This window comes from Peromyscus leucopus, chromosome 13 (genome assembly GCF_004664715.2).
Source record: "Peromyscus leucopus breed LL Stock chromosome 13, UCI_PerLeu_2.1, whole genome shotgun sequence".
Classification (NCBI taxonomy): Eukaryota; Metazoa; Chordata; class Mammalia; order Rodentia; family Cricetidae; genus Peromyscus; species Peromyscus leucopus.
The window spans coordinates 58018358-58035379 of NC_051074.1; the positions used below are offsets into that span (position 1 = coordinate 58018358).

The 17022-nt window shown below is 43.4% G+C and overlaps 1 protein-coding gene across 3 annotated transcripts in view; it reads left to right on the forward strand.

The window, feature by feature from the left end:
• Hecw2 (HECT, C2 and WW domain containing E3 ubiquitin protein ligase 2) overlaps positions 1-16810 on the forward strand; it is a 362611-nt gene extending 345801 nt beyond the window's left edge. For all 3 annotated transcript variants that reach the window (XM_028886428.1, XM_028886412.2, XM_028886448.2), the window contains one exon: positions 14629-16810. In XM_028886428.1, coding sequence (XP_028742261.1) covers positions 14629-14740 — 112 coding nt within the window. In that variant the 3' untranslated portion in view covers positions 14741-16810. The remainder of the gene's footprint in view (positions 1-14628) is intronic.
• The last annotated feature ends 212 nt before the right edge of the window (positions 16811-17022 follow it).

The window sequence follows — 17022 nt, forward strand, 5'->3', positions numbered from 1 at the left end:
TGGCCGTGGCAGGCTTCTTGCTAACTGTTCTTATAGCTTAAATTAGTCCATTTCTACAAATCTATACCTTGCCATGTGGCTGGTGGCTTACTGGCGTCTTCACATGCTGCTGGTCATGGCGGCGGCTGCAGTGTCTCTCTGCGTCAGCCTTCCACTTCCCAGAATTCTCCTCTCTCTTTGTACCACCTACTTCCTGCCTGGCCACTGGCCAACCAGTGTTTTATTTATTGACCAATCAGAGCAATTTGACATACAGACCGTCCCACAGCATCACTGTTTTATGTGAAGACTAGAAAACTGGAAAGTTTGAAAGATGAAATTCTCTCCAATTACCTTCTTTAACAGAGTGGGGAGAGACGAGGTGCCCTGTTTGGTCATGTGTAGAATACATTCATCTGTGTACCAAAGTTCAAAACACAACAAAGCAGATTTGCTAGCTTTAATAAAGCAACATCTGTCATCATACTTGTGGCTTGACTCCAAGTCAGTAGAAGCTTGTCTTAGTTAGGGTTTCTGTTGCTGTGATGAAACACCATGACCACTAGCTATATTTTCTTTAACTTTGGGTTTTTAGATATACACTTTTTTAGCCTATTTTTATTATGGAAAGTTTTTCTTTCTCCTTCAACGATGACAGGTAGTTAGTTTTGCTAGGTATATTAGTTTTAGTTGGCTATCGTGGTCTTCTAGGACTTGGAATACAGTGCTTCTGTACACCAATAGACATTATAACATGGATGGAGGAAATTTCAGGAGGCCACAACCCTAGACTAAGAACTATAGGCAGCTAAGGAATTCTGAGAGTGGAAGAAATTGTCTTCCCCTAGGAAGAGCACACCAATTGGTTATCCAGTACCAAATGATCAGCCATGAAAACATGCGTACAAGTAACATTATATAGACTGAGAAAGTTGTATTCATGTTTTTAGGAATACATACACACACACACACACACACACACACACACACACACACACACACACACACACAAAGGCAAAGAGGCCATACATTTGAGAAAGAGCAAGGAAGAGGGTATGGAGGATTTGGAGGGGAAAAGAATGAAGGGGGTGCCATGATGTGATTATAATCTCAAAAAAAGTGCTTGAAAATGAATTAAAAAAGACAAGCAACAACAAAACCATCATGACCAAAAGCAAATTGGGGAGGAAAGGATTTATTTCATCTTACAACTTATAGTCCATCACCCAAGGGAATCCAGGGCAGAAACTCAAGGTAGGAGCTGATGCAGAGTCCATGGAGGGCGCTGCTTACAGGCTTGCTTCCCATGGCTTGCTCATCCTGCTTTCTTATAGCACCCAAGACCACCAACCCAGGTGTAGCACCACCCACAGTGGACCAGGCCATTCATATCAATCATCAATAAAAAATGTACCATAGTCTTGCCCATAGGCAACATGGTCAGGGAATTTCCTCAACTGACTTCTAAAATGACGCTAGCTTGCGTCAAGTTGATAAACACTAACCAGCACAAAACTCTAGTGTTAAGGATATGTTGGTAACTGTTGAGAATGACTTCCTAGCAACTCTTCTGTGGGTGAAGAGGGTTCAGTCTTGTGAATATACTCGACCTCTCTAGCAAATAGTATCTGTGCTGTCGTTCCTTGTGAATACCCTGCAGCCGACTCTCAACACGGCCATCCATCTCATGAAGGTTGGAGAAGCATCGCTTTATTGCCGCTAGTGATAAATGTACAAGGCTGGCAGGTAGCGTCTGTGCGGAAAGGCATGTATGAGGGTAAATGGAGACAGCCCAGGGGCTTGCCTAAGCACCTTACCTACCTATGCATATCCCAAACTGGGCCTGGGAATTCTGCAGCACAGACTTAATTAGTATCTTGTATATTTTGACACTCTAAACTGGATGACTGTGACTTTCATTACTTAAAGAACTAGCTTGTTTTACTATATTTTACTTGTGCCTGGGTAGTGAGGTGCCCCCCTCCCCTTAATGCATATTTGCATCTTAAAAGCAGATTTATCCTATCTTAATATGGTTTTTCACTCTTCTGAGAAACTTAAGAATTAGCATAGGAGAGGCAGGAAAATTCAGATTAACTGTGCGCCACATTTCTAATCAATCAGTTTTCCGTGAAGCCGCTACAGTTTATGGAATTGACTGCAATAATGATGGGTATAGCTGCTATAGTTCACAGTCACTGGAACTTTCCTGAAACCTGTTTGGTTACAGCCGGTTCCCTCCTCTGCCTTGTACTGAGGAATCACTGAGGTCATTTACATAAGACACTTTTTTCATCGGCCCTGCATTTGCCGCTGGCTGTCCCTGTCGCTGCCACTGCAGTGTCTGTCCACACCATCTGCAATTAGGCAGGGACATCGGAACAAGCAGAAGGCTGGACGTGAGAAATCCTGGGCCCAGGTCCACTTTGTCACCATCAAACTCTGGGATCTTCAGAACCACTGTTCTCCGAGTCTCAGGGTTCCGTGGGCTTATCTCTGTACATCTGGAGGGGGTGCCGTGTTGGGTTGCTTGAGTGAGAGGTAACACCAAAAGATTGCTGTAGAGTCTTGGGGGTTGTCTGCACTGGCATGTCTACTTCCCCCTGGTAGTTCCAGAAAGTTCTCATGCTGACTCATTGTAGATGGAGATGTTCCTCAGAAACATTGAAACACACCGTTGGGTAATAGCCATGACCGTTCTTCCTCTCTTCCTGCGCGGCACCTGGGTCTACCCTGATATAACGTAGCACAAATAAAGTGGTTATTATCCATCTCCATAGAGTAGAAATAACAATGCCCGGCTCAGAGATTATTCCTAACCCTTGAGTGAGATAATGTATTGAAAAGTCCTTAGGGAATAGATACTTTCTTGTTTCTTTTTAAGCCTTTAATCCTTAACCTCTGTAGCCACTGTACTACTCAGGTGAAATTCTCTCTCTCCCTCTCCCTCTCCTCCCCTCCCTCTCTTTCTTACACACACACACACACACACACACACACACACACACACACACACACCAAGTTTAAGCAAAAACCTAAGACAAACAACTTCAGTGCATGACAGTATAGTTTTGCCAGAAGTAATTTCTTCACTGACAACCCGGCCATTGCCCTTTATGAGATTTAAAGCCTCACTGGGGGGTGTAAAAAGATCTGTCAAGTCAGTTCCAACTCAAAGACATTATTTTCTATTTCTAAGACCAAAACATATGCACTAAGCCGTTTTCCTGCCACTTCCTGTGAGTCACAGAGCTGAGGAGTTGGGTCTGTCTCAAGCCGGTCAGCTCCAGCGTATCCTTTTCCCTCTTAGTGATGCTGTGTCTGATGTTTAAGTTGTGGTACTGTACATATAAACTAGATGGAACATACGGAGGTCCTCCTTACTAAAAGTAAATGTATGTTTTTTAAAGTCCCCTCTGACGAGTCTGGCCTCATCTTCACCCGAGAGTCTGTAACCTGCGGAGTTGGAAGGGTGGGGAGGGTGACAATAAGCTGTCGTTGCAGGCCAGAGTGATGGCAGAGAGCCGCTTGGTCTGTCCAGACAGTTCCGTCTTTCAGCCTTCTGAGCAAGCAAGCGTGACTCCTACCCTCTGTTTCTTACTCTCATTTTGTGGTAGCCCTCACCACACTGTGCCCCAAGAAATGTATTAAAGTACATATGGTCGCCTCTGAAGCCAGAACAAGTTGGATCTGTATCCATGACTTTGCCCTGACTTCTATCGCAATAAGTAACCAGTGATTTCGCTGACAAATAATGATAGAGACTTGAGCCTTCCTCAGTAGTGTCTCCATGGAGACCGGCAGCCTGAACACATTACTGCACTTCCTCTGCTTTGTGGTTGGTGGTTGGGCTAGCTCCACATTTGCATCTCTGTGGAAGACTTCCTGCCCCCTGGAGCTCTGATCAATTTTATGAGTAACGAGTAAACTTACTTTATGGCATTTCCTCTTAACAGTCCAAAAAAAAAAAAAGGACTGTTCCCATGCCAGCCTGCAGAGTACAGGGCAGTCCTCTCTGCCATCTGGATACAGAGCTCCTAAGTTCATCTGAGGTTTTTGCCAATGGAGTTGAAGAAGAGTTAGGGAGGGGTTTGACAAAGAAGAAATATTAACTTGGGAAATTAGTTGTACTGGGAGACTATTAAGAATAAGATGTCAACCCAAAAGTTAGGAAATTAAATGTCAGCTCACTACGAAATAAGTGTCTCAAGGAAGCAAATTTTACACAATAGAATAGGACTGTTATTTTGTGATCTTTGAGCTCAGGTTAACCTTGAATTTGTGACATCCTGCCTTAGCCTCACTCTTCACGGGTGCTGGCATCCTAGGCACACCCTACCACACCCAATGGAATAGACCTGGAAAAATATAATGGTTTGTTGCCCTCTCTCTGTCTCTCTTAATGAGAACCATTTTCTCACTGTAAAATTCTACTCTTTATTCTTGTTATAAAAAGAAAACTTTTTGCAAACATGCCAAGAAAAATGCTTAAATTTTAAAAACTTAAGTGTGCGTAAAGTCTGCACATAAATACCAGTCAACAGTCCAACAGCGAGGTGAGTTCTGTTAACAGTGGAGACTGTGCTTCTATCATCCTTCAGATGCCCGCCTGTGTGCATGCGTGCACACTAATTTGAAGGCAAAAATTGCACTGCCTGGCCTGTTTGCAAGCTGCTTTTTGTGTATCTCACCATTAATTATGACCCTCTTTCTGTGTCTTCAAATACTGCTCTGTGGTATCATCAATAATGCAGTTTTCCCTCCTCCAGTGAAAGAGCGTTGTCTACCATCAAGGCAAACCCTCGGCTAGTCGACAGGTAAACAGCAGAGGAGTCCTGAAATAAAATGCCACTTTGCTCGATTAAAAAAAAAAAAAAAACTAATCAAACAAGGATGAGCCCTGGAGACACCCTTGGGCGCCACTTTTGTGTCTCTGTCTTGAAGCGCCCAGCTGCCGGTGTCTGGGGTGGCCGTGAATGTGAGGAAGACTTGGGGGATGGCTCCTCATAGCTGAATCTCTAATGCAGTGGCCCGCTTCAACACCGATCCCCACAGCCCTCTCACACAGTTCTGTATAACAGCACGCTTAATGATCTTACCTTATTCTGCCATTTCATCAACATAGTACCACATGTAAATGTGATAGATCTTTTGGACTGGTCTTTACGTGGGGAGGTAGATTGTGAAGTCAGGCTAGCGGCGGTGCCTACCTGCAATTCCAGAAAACAAAGCCAGAAGGGTTGACTGTTCAAGACCAGTTTCAAAGTCCCTATCTTAAAATGAGGGGAGAGGTGGGGGGGGGGGTAATCTAAAAATGGACCCAGGTAAAAAGTGAAACACTTAAAAGAATTGGCCGATTTTTAACGAAGAATTTCCCTTGCTACCTGCAGTGGAGGATGACATAATCCAAGTCAAAGTAACCAACAGGCCTGGAGGGCTGTTTCATAAATCATCCTTTACGTACATTGGTGGGCAGCAGACAACACAGCTGTTAAAGGAAATGGTATTCCTTTCCTTTGGCCTCAAGAGCAGAAACTTGGTCTCTTATCACCAGCCTACTCCATGACACACTCACCTCTCACCTGGATCACTGCAGCCGGCAGCCAGCCGGACTCCTTCTGTTCCATCCACGCTGACATTCATTCATCCTATCTCTTAAGGCCGTCTCTCTCCCCTGTGCATATCCTTCAGTTGCCTAAATAAAATTCAGAGTCCTTCCCAAGTACTTGAGGGTGGGAGACCTGGTCATGGCGCCGCCTCCCGACCCCCAGCTCTGACCTCAGCCACTGGCCTCTCGGCTAGTCTTCAGACATGATGACCCAGTTTCGTTCAAGACTGTGGGTCTGTGGCCCAGCTCCCCTTTCTGCTGGTTCTTTCTTATCCCTGGGAATTCGGCTGAGATGGGGACCCCATCAGAAAGGCCCATCTGACGTCTTCGCTCAGCGAGCCTGTCACTCACTCTGGCCAAACTTAGGTCAGATGACTTCCCCTAATCCACTTACCAAGTGTACTTGTTAGCATGCTTACGACTGTTCCCACCTCTAGAATATAACCCTGTGAGGACAAGGGCCTTGTTTGAATTTAATATGGCTTTGGTCTTAGCAGTGAGCTGAGCACCTGACACCCAAGGCATGTTGTTTGTGGAATGTTTTTTAACTTAACTTTATGCTCATCTGTAAAGCCGAGGGCTGCTGCTAGTACTCACATTATAAAGCTTTGAAGTCTAAATGAGGTTCTACACGCAAATTGAAGGCCAACGCAGCACCAGTAGGTGGAGGTGAAGAAGAAACTTGCTTGGAATGCATAGTTTGAGGCTAGTTATCTGCAGGACAGGAGTTCCTGCTGCAGTAGTATTCCACACTGTACTCATAGCTCAGGCATCTCCACCAAGGTGACCTCATGACACACTGGAATGAGACTTAGGTAACAGTAATTCTCTACTACTTGCTTTGAGTAAGTTCTTATGTGACGTATAAATTGATCTTTGTCCATGTGGCCTTAAAACATAAGGAGAAAAGTGATAGGTCTTTGTATGAACAAATAATTAGCATTTTTGTTCACCAAATAATATGAAAAACAGGTAGTTGGAGTAATAAATACCATAGATCTCCTCCCTGTTAGTTCATATTTATTGAGCACCTAATTGGGTGTTCAATAGGTTAAATAGATATTTATGACTTTAGTGTCAGCAAGAATTTCTATTCTAAACTTCCTGGCCCAAGCAGATATTAATAAGGATACTAGAGAAATTATTAACATTTTTAAAGAATTAAAAATAATAAGTTATGGAAAAATTATACCTTTGTTTGTGCTAATAATGCTACCCGGGCTAAGAAAACTGGCACTAGATACCTGTACTGAATCCTGTCACTCTAGGTGATTGGTAGTTTTTGGTGATTTTTCAAGATGATCACAACCAGAGTTCACCTTCTGTCCTTATCTAGAGCCTGTGTTCCCTGCCTTGTTTAACGGCACCTCCGCCATCTCCTCGCACACCCAACCACTGTCTCCTTTCACCATGGAATTAAGGAAAAGGCTTTTGCAGAAGTGTACCAGCATCTGTCTGGCCCACCCTCCCTTTCTGGCCTTGTCCAGCCGTGGCCCTGGCACTGTCACTTCTCTGGTTTCTCGGTGACACAGTGCTTTCTCTCCCAGCCCATGTGTTGGGAAACATCCTTCTTGATGATCCAGAAAAGCCCTGCACACCTACAAATCCTCCCGGTCTTGGCATAGACAGTATCCTCTACAGAACCTTCTCCAACTTTGCTGAACAGACTTATAACTCATTGTAGGCTCACTGTCTGCTGAACCATGGATAACCCATAGGAATCTTTTGGATTAATTAGACAAAGGTGTCTCAGTCTTCAGGAAAAAAATGCAGCCCAGATCTGGGACTAAGGGTTTATCGCCCAGAGCCAAAGGCATGCTGGGTCTCTGAGGCACTTGCTCCAGGCAGATTCCCCTAGTACAGAGCCTAAGCTGCTTGCCCCTTAGACTTCGGTTTGCTGTGCATGTGAGTTCTTTCAGGACAGAGACCAGACCGTTCTTCCTCATCTCCCTGAACAGCTCAGTGCTTGACATACAGTATCCATTCAGTGAGCATGTGTTTGGCAAGTGAAGGACGAAGGAAGGTGTCAGGCAAGTGGAACATTTAAGTTTTGACCATCAAAGGCACTTTGCATGCACAGGGCAAACGTTCATGATCTGGGACCCTCACCTCACAGGGGAAGGCAATATGGGTATTTTTCAGTTAGCGAGACCCTAGAAGTGAATGGATTAGATTCTTTTTGAACACCCATTGGTCCCTGAATTAGAACCTTGAAAAGTCAGAAATGGGGGAGGGGGTTGTCTGAGGGAGTACCAGAACCCTGAATACACCAAAGAAGCCAGGAATTGTCTCCTCCGGTCACAACAGCTGATAGAACCGGGAGCACGCCCACTTCCCTTGGAGCATGCCTGCACCACACTTGCAGATAGGCAAGATTTGGACTTGATAAGTCAGTTTGAGAACAAACACATGGCCAAGGGAATTTTGACATTGCAAAATGATACCTCTCAAGATCCTCCTGTGACTCTCCTGGGTGTTTTAAGTATTTGTTTTTGACTGGTGAATGTCTCGATGAAAAAGTATGAATAGGAATAAGAAAGCTGAGATCTGAAGGGTGAGATGTCACTGCAAGTTTAAGATGAGAGTGTCGGCGATTCTAACTGACAAAGCGCACAAAGGATTTATTGGATGCCCACACATTTTATTTTTGTATTACACCTGTTACTTAAAACAAGAGTCCTGATTTTCTCTTCCTCTCTTTCTCCCTCCCTCCCTCCCTTCCTCTCCCCTTCCTTCCCCCCCCCCCATTTTAAAAATCTTGATCTTAATTTCTTCTTTGTCTAGCATTTTGGGTGCTTGAACAAAAAAGTCACTTTGGGGTACAGAATAAGTGACTGAGTGAGGACATTCAACACAGACAGAGAGATGCCTTAATCAGCTAAATGGCTTGTGCAAACCTAACTGATGCTCACTGAGTTTAGGAAACTGACTGGCCATAGGAAGCGCAAAAGAGGGCCAGCCTGGGACCCTGTATTTAATATTAGAAAAATCCAGAAAGTTCCAAGACATCCATTAAGTCAGACCATAGGTCCTGGGGGTGGGGGCGGTGGGGTGGGGAGCCTGGGAAGTGGGGAGGACTTACCCTCCTTGAGTGTCTGGCTGCATAGGTCGAGGTGAGGTAAACTCATTATGGCTTCAGGGTGGCTGGCTTTGGAAGATTTGAAAAAACATTCTCTTACTGAGACTGAAAAGCTGGGTGTGCTTTTGCTGCCAATATCAACACAGTCCCGAGGCCCTCCTGGTATTTTCTACTAGCTTTTTTAGGACATGGAATGGGCTTGGTGGGGTGGGGGCAGTATGAAAAGTCTCAGACGATTTTTTTTTGTTTGTCTTTTTTTTTTCTTTCTTGTACTTGGCTCCTACAACAAGCTGATGGTAAATATTGGGCAATTTATTTAACCACACTATTCCTCAATTTCCTTGTTAGCAATGTTGGCCTGTTTGTATGCAGTTTTGAAATATGTGTAAGCACACAGAATGTCAGTGTGGATATCTAGTTTTGATATTGTATTTCTAATTGGTGTGATGTCTCTCCAGTGGTGGAGACCCCCTACATCAGACTCATTTGGAGTGGATCTTAAAATGCAGATCACCAGGACTCCCCCCACCCCAAAACCATCTGACTGAGAATCTCAGGGACAAAACCCAAACTCTCTCTGTTGTACATAACTTCTAGGGTAATTCTGAGTCACTCCAAAGTGCCCCCACAGAGTACCTCCGTTCTCCTGTAAGCCTGAGATTCAGCCTGATGTTTTGGTCACTAAAAAACCCCCTGGTATCTCCCAGAATCTTCTGGATTGACCCAAACTTGAACATTGTCCCCAGAGATACTGCATACTGTCACTGACCAGCTCCTTAAAAATTCCCAGAAGCTTTTTGTCCCCCGGATCCCGTTCCACGCACATTTGTGACTATAGCGCAAAATGCATGCAGAACTCACGCCTGAGCCTCAGGGATTTCATGGCACCCACAGAAGTAAAGAATGCAGCCAGTGAACAATAAAAGTCCCCATTTTCAGTTGGACGTTGGGCTTCCTTGAGGAGAGGAGGTACTATTTTTTTGGTTGGGCCACTTTCTTAGCTTTGACCTTAGGAAAAACATTTCATCTTTCCACATAGCTTCCCCCTCCAGAATATAGGCTGTCTCTAGTCCCATGGGACATTGTCCAGAGGATCTGCTTATTCAGAAGGAAAGTCAGGTTATGCTAACTACATGTTATACAACCAGATGTAACTTGAGAAGCAACGATGGCATTACATTATGAAGCAGTAATGGTGATTATATCTCACCAGAAACAAACAAAAAACTTATTATTTCAAGATGAAGTGGTAGCTTACTTGGAAGATTAAGACAGGAGGTTTGCCTCGAGTTCAGGATCCGCCTGAACCCTAACTCAGTCTCTCCCTCTCCCTCTCTCTCTTGCACACACACACACACACACACACACACACACACACACACACACACACACTTGTTCAGTCCTTTGTATTGAAAACTGAAAATAGTACACAGGCTTGTGGAAATTCCTGGATAAGATACAATAGTAAAGATACCACAGGAACTGAAAGAGACACGCACAGTTCCTGTCCTGCCTTGCTTCGGCATTGGACCTGGATACGTGAGTATATCATATTAAATCATCATCACATCCCATGCTTTTCCTTGTATGTTTGGTGACCTTGATGCTTGTTACTAGTTTCTGGTCACTGCAAAACAAACCATGCGAACGTGGTGGTTTAAAAGGTGCCCACTTATTGCCTCTGGGTTCTTGGGGCAAGGATTCAGGCCTGGCTTAGTGAGATCATCTCCTCGGCCTCACAGCGCTGGAAGTGGGGGTTCTTTCTCATCCGAAGACTCAACCAGGGAAGGGTGTGCTTCTAAGCCCCTTTAGGTTATGGTGACATTCATTCCTCTAGGCTGCAGGCTTCATGGTAGATTGCTTCTTCAAATCCTACAAGAGAGTCCATTTTTATTATGCCACATTGAGACAAATCAATAAGAACCCTTCAGAAAATGTATGATTTCATACCCATTAGGATGACTAGTCTAAAGATTAAGAAATATATGACCCTTTGGCAATGAACATTTGCAAGTAGAGATGAATGGAGTAAAGGGTAAACTGTGACTCAACGGGCTACACTAGAGCTTCCAGGACAAGACTCTTCTATTTTTTGTTTGTTTGTTTGTTTTTTGCTTTTAGTTTTTCTTTTAAATTTGATTTTTTTTTTTGCGGGGGTGGTGGGAATGAAGTTGTAAGGGCAAATGCAAGGAGACAGGGAGGTAAGTAGGATTGGAATGCATGATGTGAAATTTACAAAGAACCAATAAAAGTAAAAATAAATAAATAAATAGATAAATTAATTAATTAAGAAATATAAAAGTGCTGGATAGTTTTAGGTCCACTTGACATAAGCTAAAGTCATCTGAAAGGAAGATGCCTCTATAAGATGGAGCTGTAGACAAGCCTGTAGGGCATTATCTTAATTAGTGATTGATGGGGGAGGGCCTCCTCCATTTTATGTGGTGCCATCCCTGGGCTGGTGGTCCTGGGTTCTATAAAAAAAAAGCAGGATGAGCAAGGCATGAGGAGCAAGCCAGTAAGCAGCTCCCCTCCATGGCCTCTGCATCAGCTCCTGCCTCCTGGTTCCTGCCCTGTTTGAGTTCCTGTCCTGACTTCCTTCAATGATGAACAACAATGTGGACATGTGAGCCACATAAACCCTTTCCTCCCTGACTTGCTTTGGTCATGGTGTTTCAGTCTAGCAATAGAAACCCCCACTAAGACAATAAATAAGATGTAGAAAATGAATGCTGGTGAAGATATCAAGTGGTTAGAACTACTGGATGCTGCTGGTGTGAATGGAAACGGTGAGAACATTATGGAGCACTGGTGGTTCCTTCAAATATGAAATACACATCACGTTCCCATAATTCTACGTCTGGATCTCCTCCCCCAAAGACTGAAAGCAGAGATTTAAACAGGAGTGTGTGTGTGCGTGGTGTGTGTGTGTGTGTGTGTGTGTGTGTGTGTGTGTGTGTGTGTTCATAGCAGCAGTATTTTTAACAGCCAGAGGTGGAAACAAACTGTGTCAATCAGTGGATGAATAGATCAACAAATCATGGTATTTACACATAGTGGAATTATTATTCAGTATTAAGAAGGAAGGAAATTCTGAGCCATGGTTACAGCATGAACCTTTAAGATTCTACATAAAGTACACAGAGTAATAAAAAATCATAGGCAGAAAACAGAACAGTGAGTTCCAGGGGCACAGGAGGGGACAAACAGGATGGATTTACTGCTTGGCGGATAGAGTTTCAGTTGCGATATGTAAATGTTCTGGTGCTGGTTGCTGATCTGTGTGTCTTAGTTCCCATCCCTGCTGCTGTTCTAAAATGCCCTGACAAACGCAGCTTAAGGGAGGGGAGGCTGGTCTGAGCTCACAGTTCAGGGGACACATGTGTCCTGGTGGCTGGTCATACTGTATCCACTGTCAGGGAGCAGAACAATGAATATTAGTGCTCAGTTCAACTTCTCCTTTTCACTCAGTCCAAGATTCAGACTCTAGTATGAGGTCTCCCCTAGTGAGGGTGGGACTCTCTCCTCTCTTAATCCAATCTAGATGAGCCTTCCTCGACACGCCCAGAGGCCCATCTGATCTTGGTAATCTCCAACAAACAGGCCCCAGTCTCCTAGGTAATTCTCATCCCTTCAGGTTGGCAATCAGTTGTAGCCATCACACCATTTGAATGCACTTAACACCACCAACCTGAGCATTTAAAAACAGCTACAATGGTCAATTTTACCCCAATAAAAGCATTAGAAAGGAAAGATAGGCAGAGGAAAAGGTGGGGATCACAAAATGGTGAACGCAAAGAGGAAGTACGCTTCTTAAGCAAAGAAATGACGTTTAAAATGGTGATGTGCCTGCCATATTTCAGTCAAAGGGAGTAATAAATATTCCCTGGTTGTCACACAAAGCCTGACATGTTATTTGCTGCAAAATGTCTTTCACTTCTATACTTATCCCTGACTTTCCCTGGAACAAAAAATGAAACCAGTCATATATATATATATATATATATATATATATATATATATATATATATATAAAAATTTTAAATTTTTATTATTATTTTCTTATTGGTTTTTGAGACAGAGTTTCTCTGTATAACAGCTCTGACTGTCCTGCAACTTGCTCTGTAGACCAGGCCTGCCTCAAACTCACAGAGGTCCACTGCCTCCCAAGTGATGGGATTAAAGGCATGGGCCACCACCGCCCAGCCCAGTTGTATTTTTTATTTCAGAGTTTCACACCAGATAAATTTTAAGCCATCCCCCAGGACTCTGTTTTGGCACATTAGCAAAACCTTTGCCTTGGAGTCTAGGTCTGGGCTCCATTATAAGGAGATGGCAGAATTCTGATAAATACAATTCTAGGATGTTTGGTGGTGGTAGTTTTTTTGTTTTGTTTTGTTTTAGTTTGCCTGCAAAGATTGATGAGGTGATTTCCACCAGTGGTCCAAGAGTTTGAGGTATCAGGATTGGAAAACCTGAGCCTTCCTATTCCGTGTTATTTTAACAGAGCTCCTCACAGTCCTGTGTCGCAGTCATGTGGACATACGCCTGCTTTATTATCTCTTTATTATGTCATCTTTTCCAACGGTCATTGTTATCTTTGGGCAATGTAGTGAAGGCGATCAGCATGAAGTCCTCTCGGGGACAAGGAAATGTGTCCAACAACACAGCTCTTGTTTCTATAGTCAAACACTATGGGCCGGCCATTCTTCGAAGCGTGTTTCTGTTATTTCTGTGAATCCTCACACCCTTCTGAGATACATTGCCTTATTATATTAACCCCCCTTTAACAGGAAAGAAATCTGAGTCTCATACCCCAAATCACACAGCTGGTGTGGGAGGTAGAAGGGGGACTCAGACCCAAATCTCTCCAACCCCAAGGTTTTAACCCCCCCCCCATGTTGTATTGCCTATAGGGATTTTCTATTTCTATCTATAGTAGTCACGTTTATCTCAAGTCGAAAATGACTTATAACGAGAAAATTTGCACATTGCTTTTGTACGGATATCTGACTAATAATCATAGCTTCTCAAATTTCATGTTACTTCAGGGTCTTTTTTTTCCCCCTTAAGTCTAAACTACTTAGTCTCAGCAAACAAACTGTTTTGCATTCAGGAGAGGGCACTTCCTGTCCCGTGTCAAAAGTGCAGATCTGGCCCCCTGATAAGATGTACTATTTGGAGACTTTTTATTGTGAGTCAGGTGCAAATAACAGGAAAACAGCCCCCCTGCCCCGTCTTGGCAAAAGAGCAGGTATTTCTAAAAAAGAATGCTGCCCAGAACTGTGATTTCGTGGGCATTTTTCTGCATTGTGAACGGGGAGAAGGCAGATTATCGTGTGGAATTCAAAGCAGTCACAGTGTCTACTGACTTCCACAGACAGGCCTCGCCAGGGACTTTCCCCAAACTTGGAGCCACAGTCTGGGCTTCAGACGCAGTTGCTGTTCTTGCTGCCCAAGAAAATGAAAAGCTGCGGAGCCGCAGGCTATCGGAGGGGGACCAGGCGACTGGCAGTGACCAGGCAACTGGCAGTGGGAAGGGAATCATTTTACAAGGCCTGTGTTCCTGTCTTTGCACAGAGAGGAAGAAAACAGGCTGAGCTTGGCTTTTTCATCCTCATACAGCTCAGCAAATAATACTAGGCATGGAATGCGTCTTCTAAGGGTGACATGTAAAGAAAATTTTCATGCGTCCTACTCGTCTAAGAAAAAATGCAACGCTGAATTTTTAAGTTGAAATAGCCTTCACTTTTCCCAAAACAACTGTGAAAATGGTAACAAATAAATTTGAATATGAAAGAGAAAAGCACACTTGTGGGTACACACACACACACATGCACGTGCGCGCACACAAACATGCACACACGCACACTCACGCACGCATGCGTACGTGAGCCCATGAGCGTGCATTTTCATTTTCCCAACCCCCTGCTAAACTACATCCTGCTTCTTCTGTTTGCAGAGCCCACACTTGTTTTAACCGCCTGGATCTTCCTCCATACCCTTCCTTTTCCATGCTCTATGAGAAGCTCTTGACAGCGGTGGAAGAGACCAGTACCTTTGGCCTGGAGTGACCTGGGAGCGTGATGCTCAGCTCTTCGTGCTGGACAGGCAGTTTCAGAAGCCGGCCTTCAGAAGAGTGGCAGAGCGTTGGAAATCCCAAGCCTAGGGTTCTGTTAGAACAAACTGAGTGCTGCTCTTCAGGAACACGTGCTCGTTCGTGTGTTTGGGGACTGGCCGTGAGTCCTCTGGCAAGGACGGGGTGAGCTCGGTGCCCATGGAACAACCCAACAGTCTTTCAGTCAACAGTTCCTGACTGCCAAACCTTTCCCATTTGTTATGTTTGAAGATAAAGGGGAACCTGCACATGATCAACTCCATGGTGACTTTTAGGGCCTTGGGAGAATCTTGACACTCTCCTGTAAACATACTTCAAGCCAAACTGGCAGCCCTTGATCCCATCTCTAAATTAGTGCAAGTGAGAGAAAAACATAAAGAAAAAAATATCTATTTCCTGACAGGACCTTTGTTTAAGCCCTAAGTTATAACAGAATATTCATTTCTTGCTTACGAGTGCCTGCATGGTGTGCACTATAGGTTTCATTAGTCACGGGACAAGGGTGAAAATGAAACCGAGTCAGTATGAGGTAAAACTTTAAAGATTTGCAATAAGGTGGTCTGTAACAATGTATATGCAAGTGTATGTGTGTACTTCTGGCTGAAGACAAACTGTTACTCAATGAATTCACTAATGACAGATTTTATGCTTTATAATGCATGAAAACAATTTTAAAATAACTAGCAATTAATCACAGCATATCAGGAAAACGTACACAGTGAGTTCGGTTTATTTTTTATAGGTTCATTATGTTTCTGTTCTTGAAAATGTATATAAGGACCTACCTACCATGTTGTATGTACCACCTCTCCATTTTCATGTTCCATGCTTACTTGGGCATCTTGCTAGTACGTATCCTTTGAAGCACGCTCAAGGGAACTAAAGGGCCTTTTATTTTTATAAAGGGTAAAACAATTCCCCAGAATATTTTGCACTGAACGTACCAAAGTCGAAGGGACATTACAGTATGACTAACAGCCGCGCCGTCACTTGATGGGTACAACAGAAGTAGCTTCTAAGTCAGACTTCCTTCACAGTGCCATGTCAACCACTGCAAGGACTGTGCATCTGAATAATAATTTTTTAAGACTCACAATATGTGATAGTATGATATGCATTTATTTAAAATGCATTAGATTCTCTTCCATCCATCAAATACTTTACAGGATGGCATTTATTACAGATATTTCGTATTCCCCCACTGCTTTTTATTTGTACAGCATCATCGAACACTCAGCTTGGTTAGGGAGCCATTGGCAGTGCCGGAGAGATCAGCTCTCTTAGGAGTAAGAATTCCACTTTCCCTCATCGGTGAAGATGCCATGAATTGAAACTCTCAGTACTATATTTCTAAGCCCGCAGTTTCACTGATGCATAATTTTTCTTATTAATATCAAGAAAAAATTTTTCTATGGTCTCTCAGAAACTGCATGACATCCCTGACAAGACTTCTTAATTTGATGAAAGGATTTCCTTCATTTTAATTGCTTTGGGGACTGTCCCATGCCATTGTTTGTTCCTTGATTTGTGACATAACTAATCAGACGTACAATACAGTAAAGTGAATTGAGGGTGGGAAAACCATTGGGTTAACATTCAGTTTGCCAGTCTGGGGGGTTACAGGCGTTACCTGAACATTGCTTTGAGAATCTTGTTTGTAAGTGTCATTGACTTCCTGTTGTGGGATGGGGGTGACTTTACATTTCATGGGGTTCCGTGCACAGTCCACAGAGGTGTTTTGTAAGAACAGTTACTCTCCTGCTAGTTAAGCTGTGTTTACTGTTGGGACCCTCAAGAGGAATGGCACCTCATGTTGTGTTACTGTGTTAAAGATAAGTACTGGATGTGGGAAAACATTCCAGGAGAAAAAAAAATGATAGAAACCTGGAAAAGATATATAGAATATTTATTTGTATACCATAATTGGGCCAGAAAAAAAAAGATCGACTAAAACTTTTTGACTGGAATTATTAGTTTGTACTTATTTGTCATGAATACAAGTATATATTTAATTTTTGCAAACTTCTTTTTCTTGTTTGTGTTTTTTCATCATAAGGAAAAACAGCACATTAACATACTTTTAAAATCACACGTTGATGCATCAGAGCAGTCCCTAATGGCTGTCACAGGGGCTGGTCAAGAGAAAGCTGCCTTTCTTTCAGAAATACATTGACAGACCGTGTTAATGTTCCTTTGGTTTAGGAAGCTTCGCCATCCACAGTACGCCATATTGCTGGC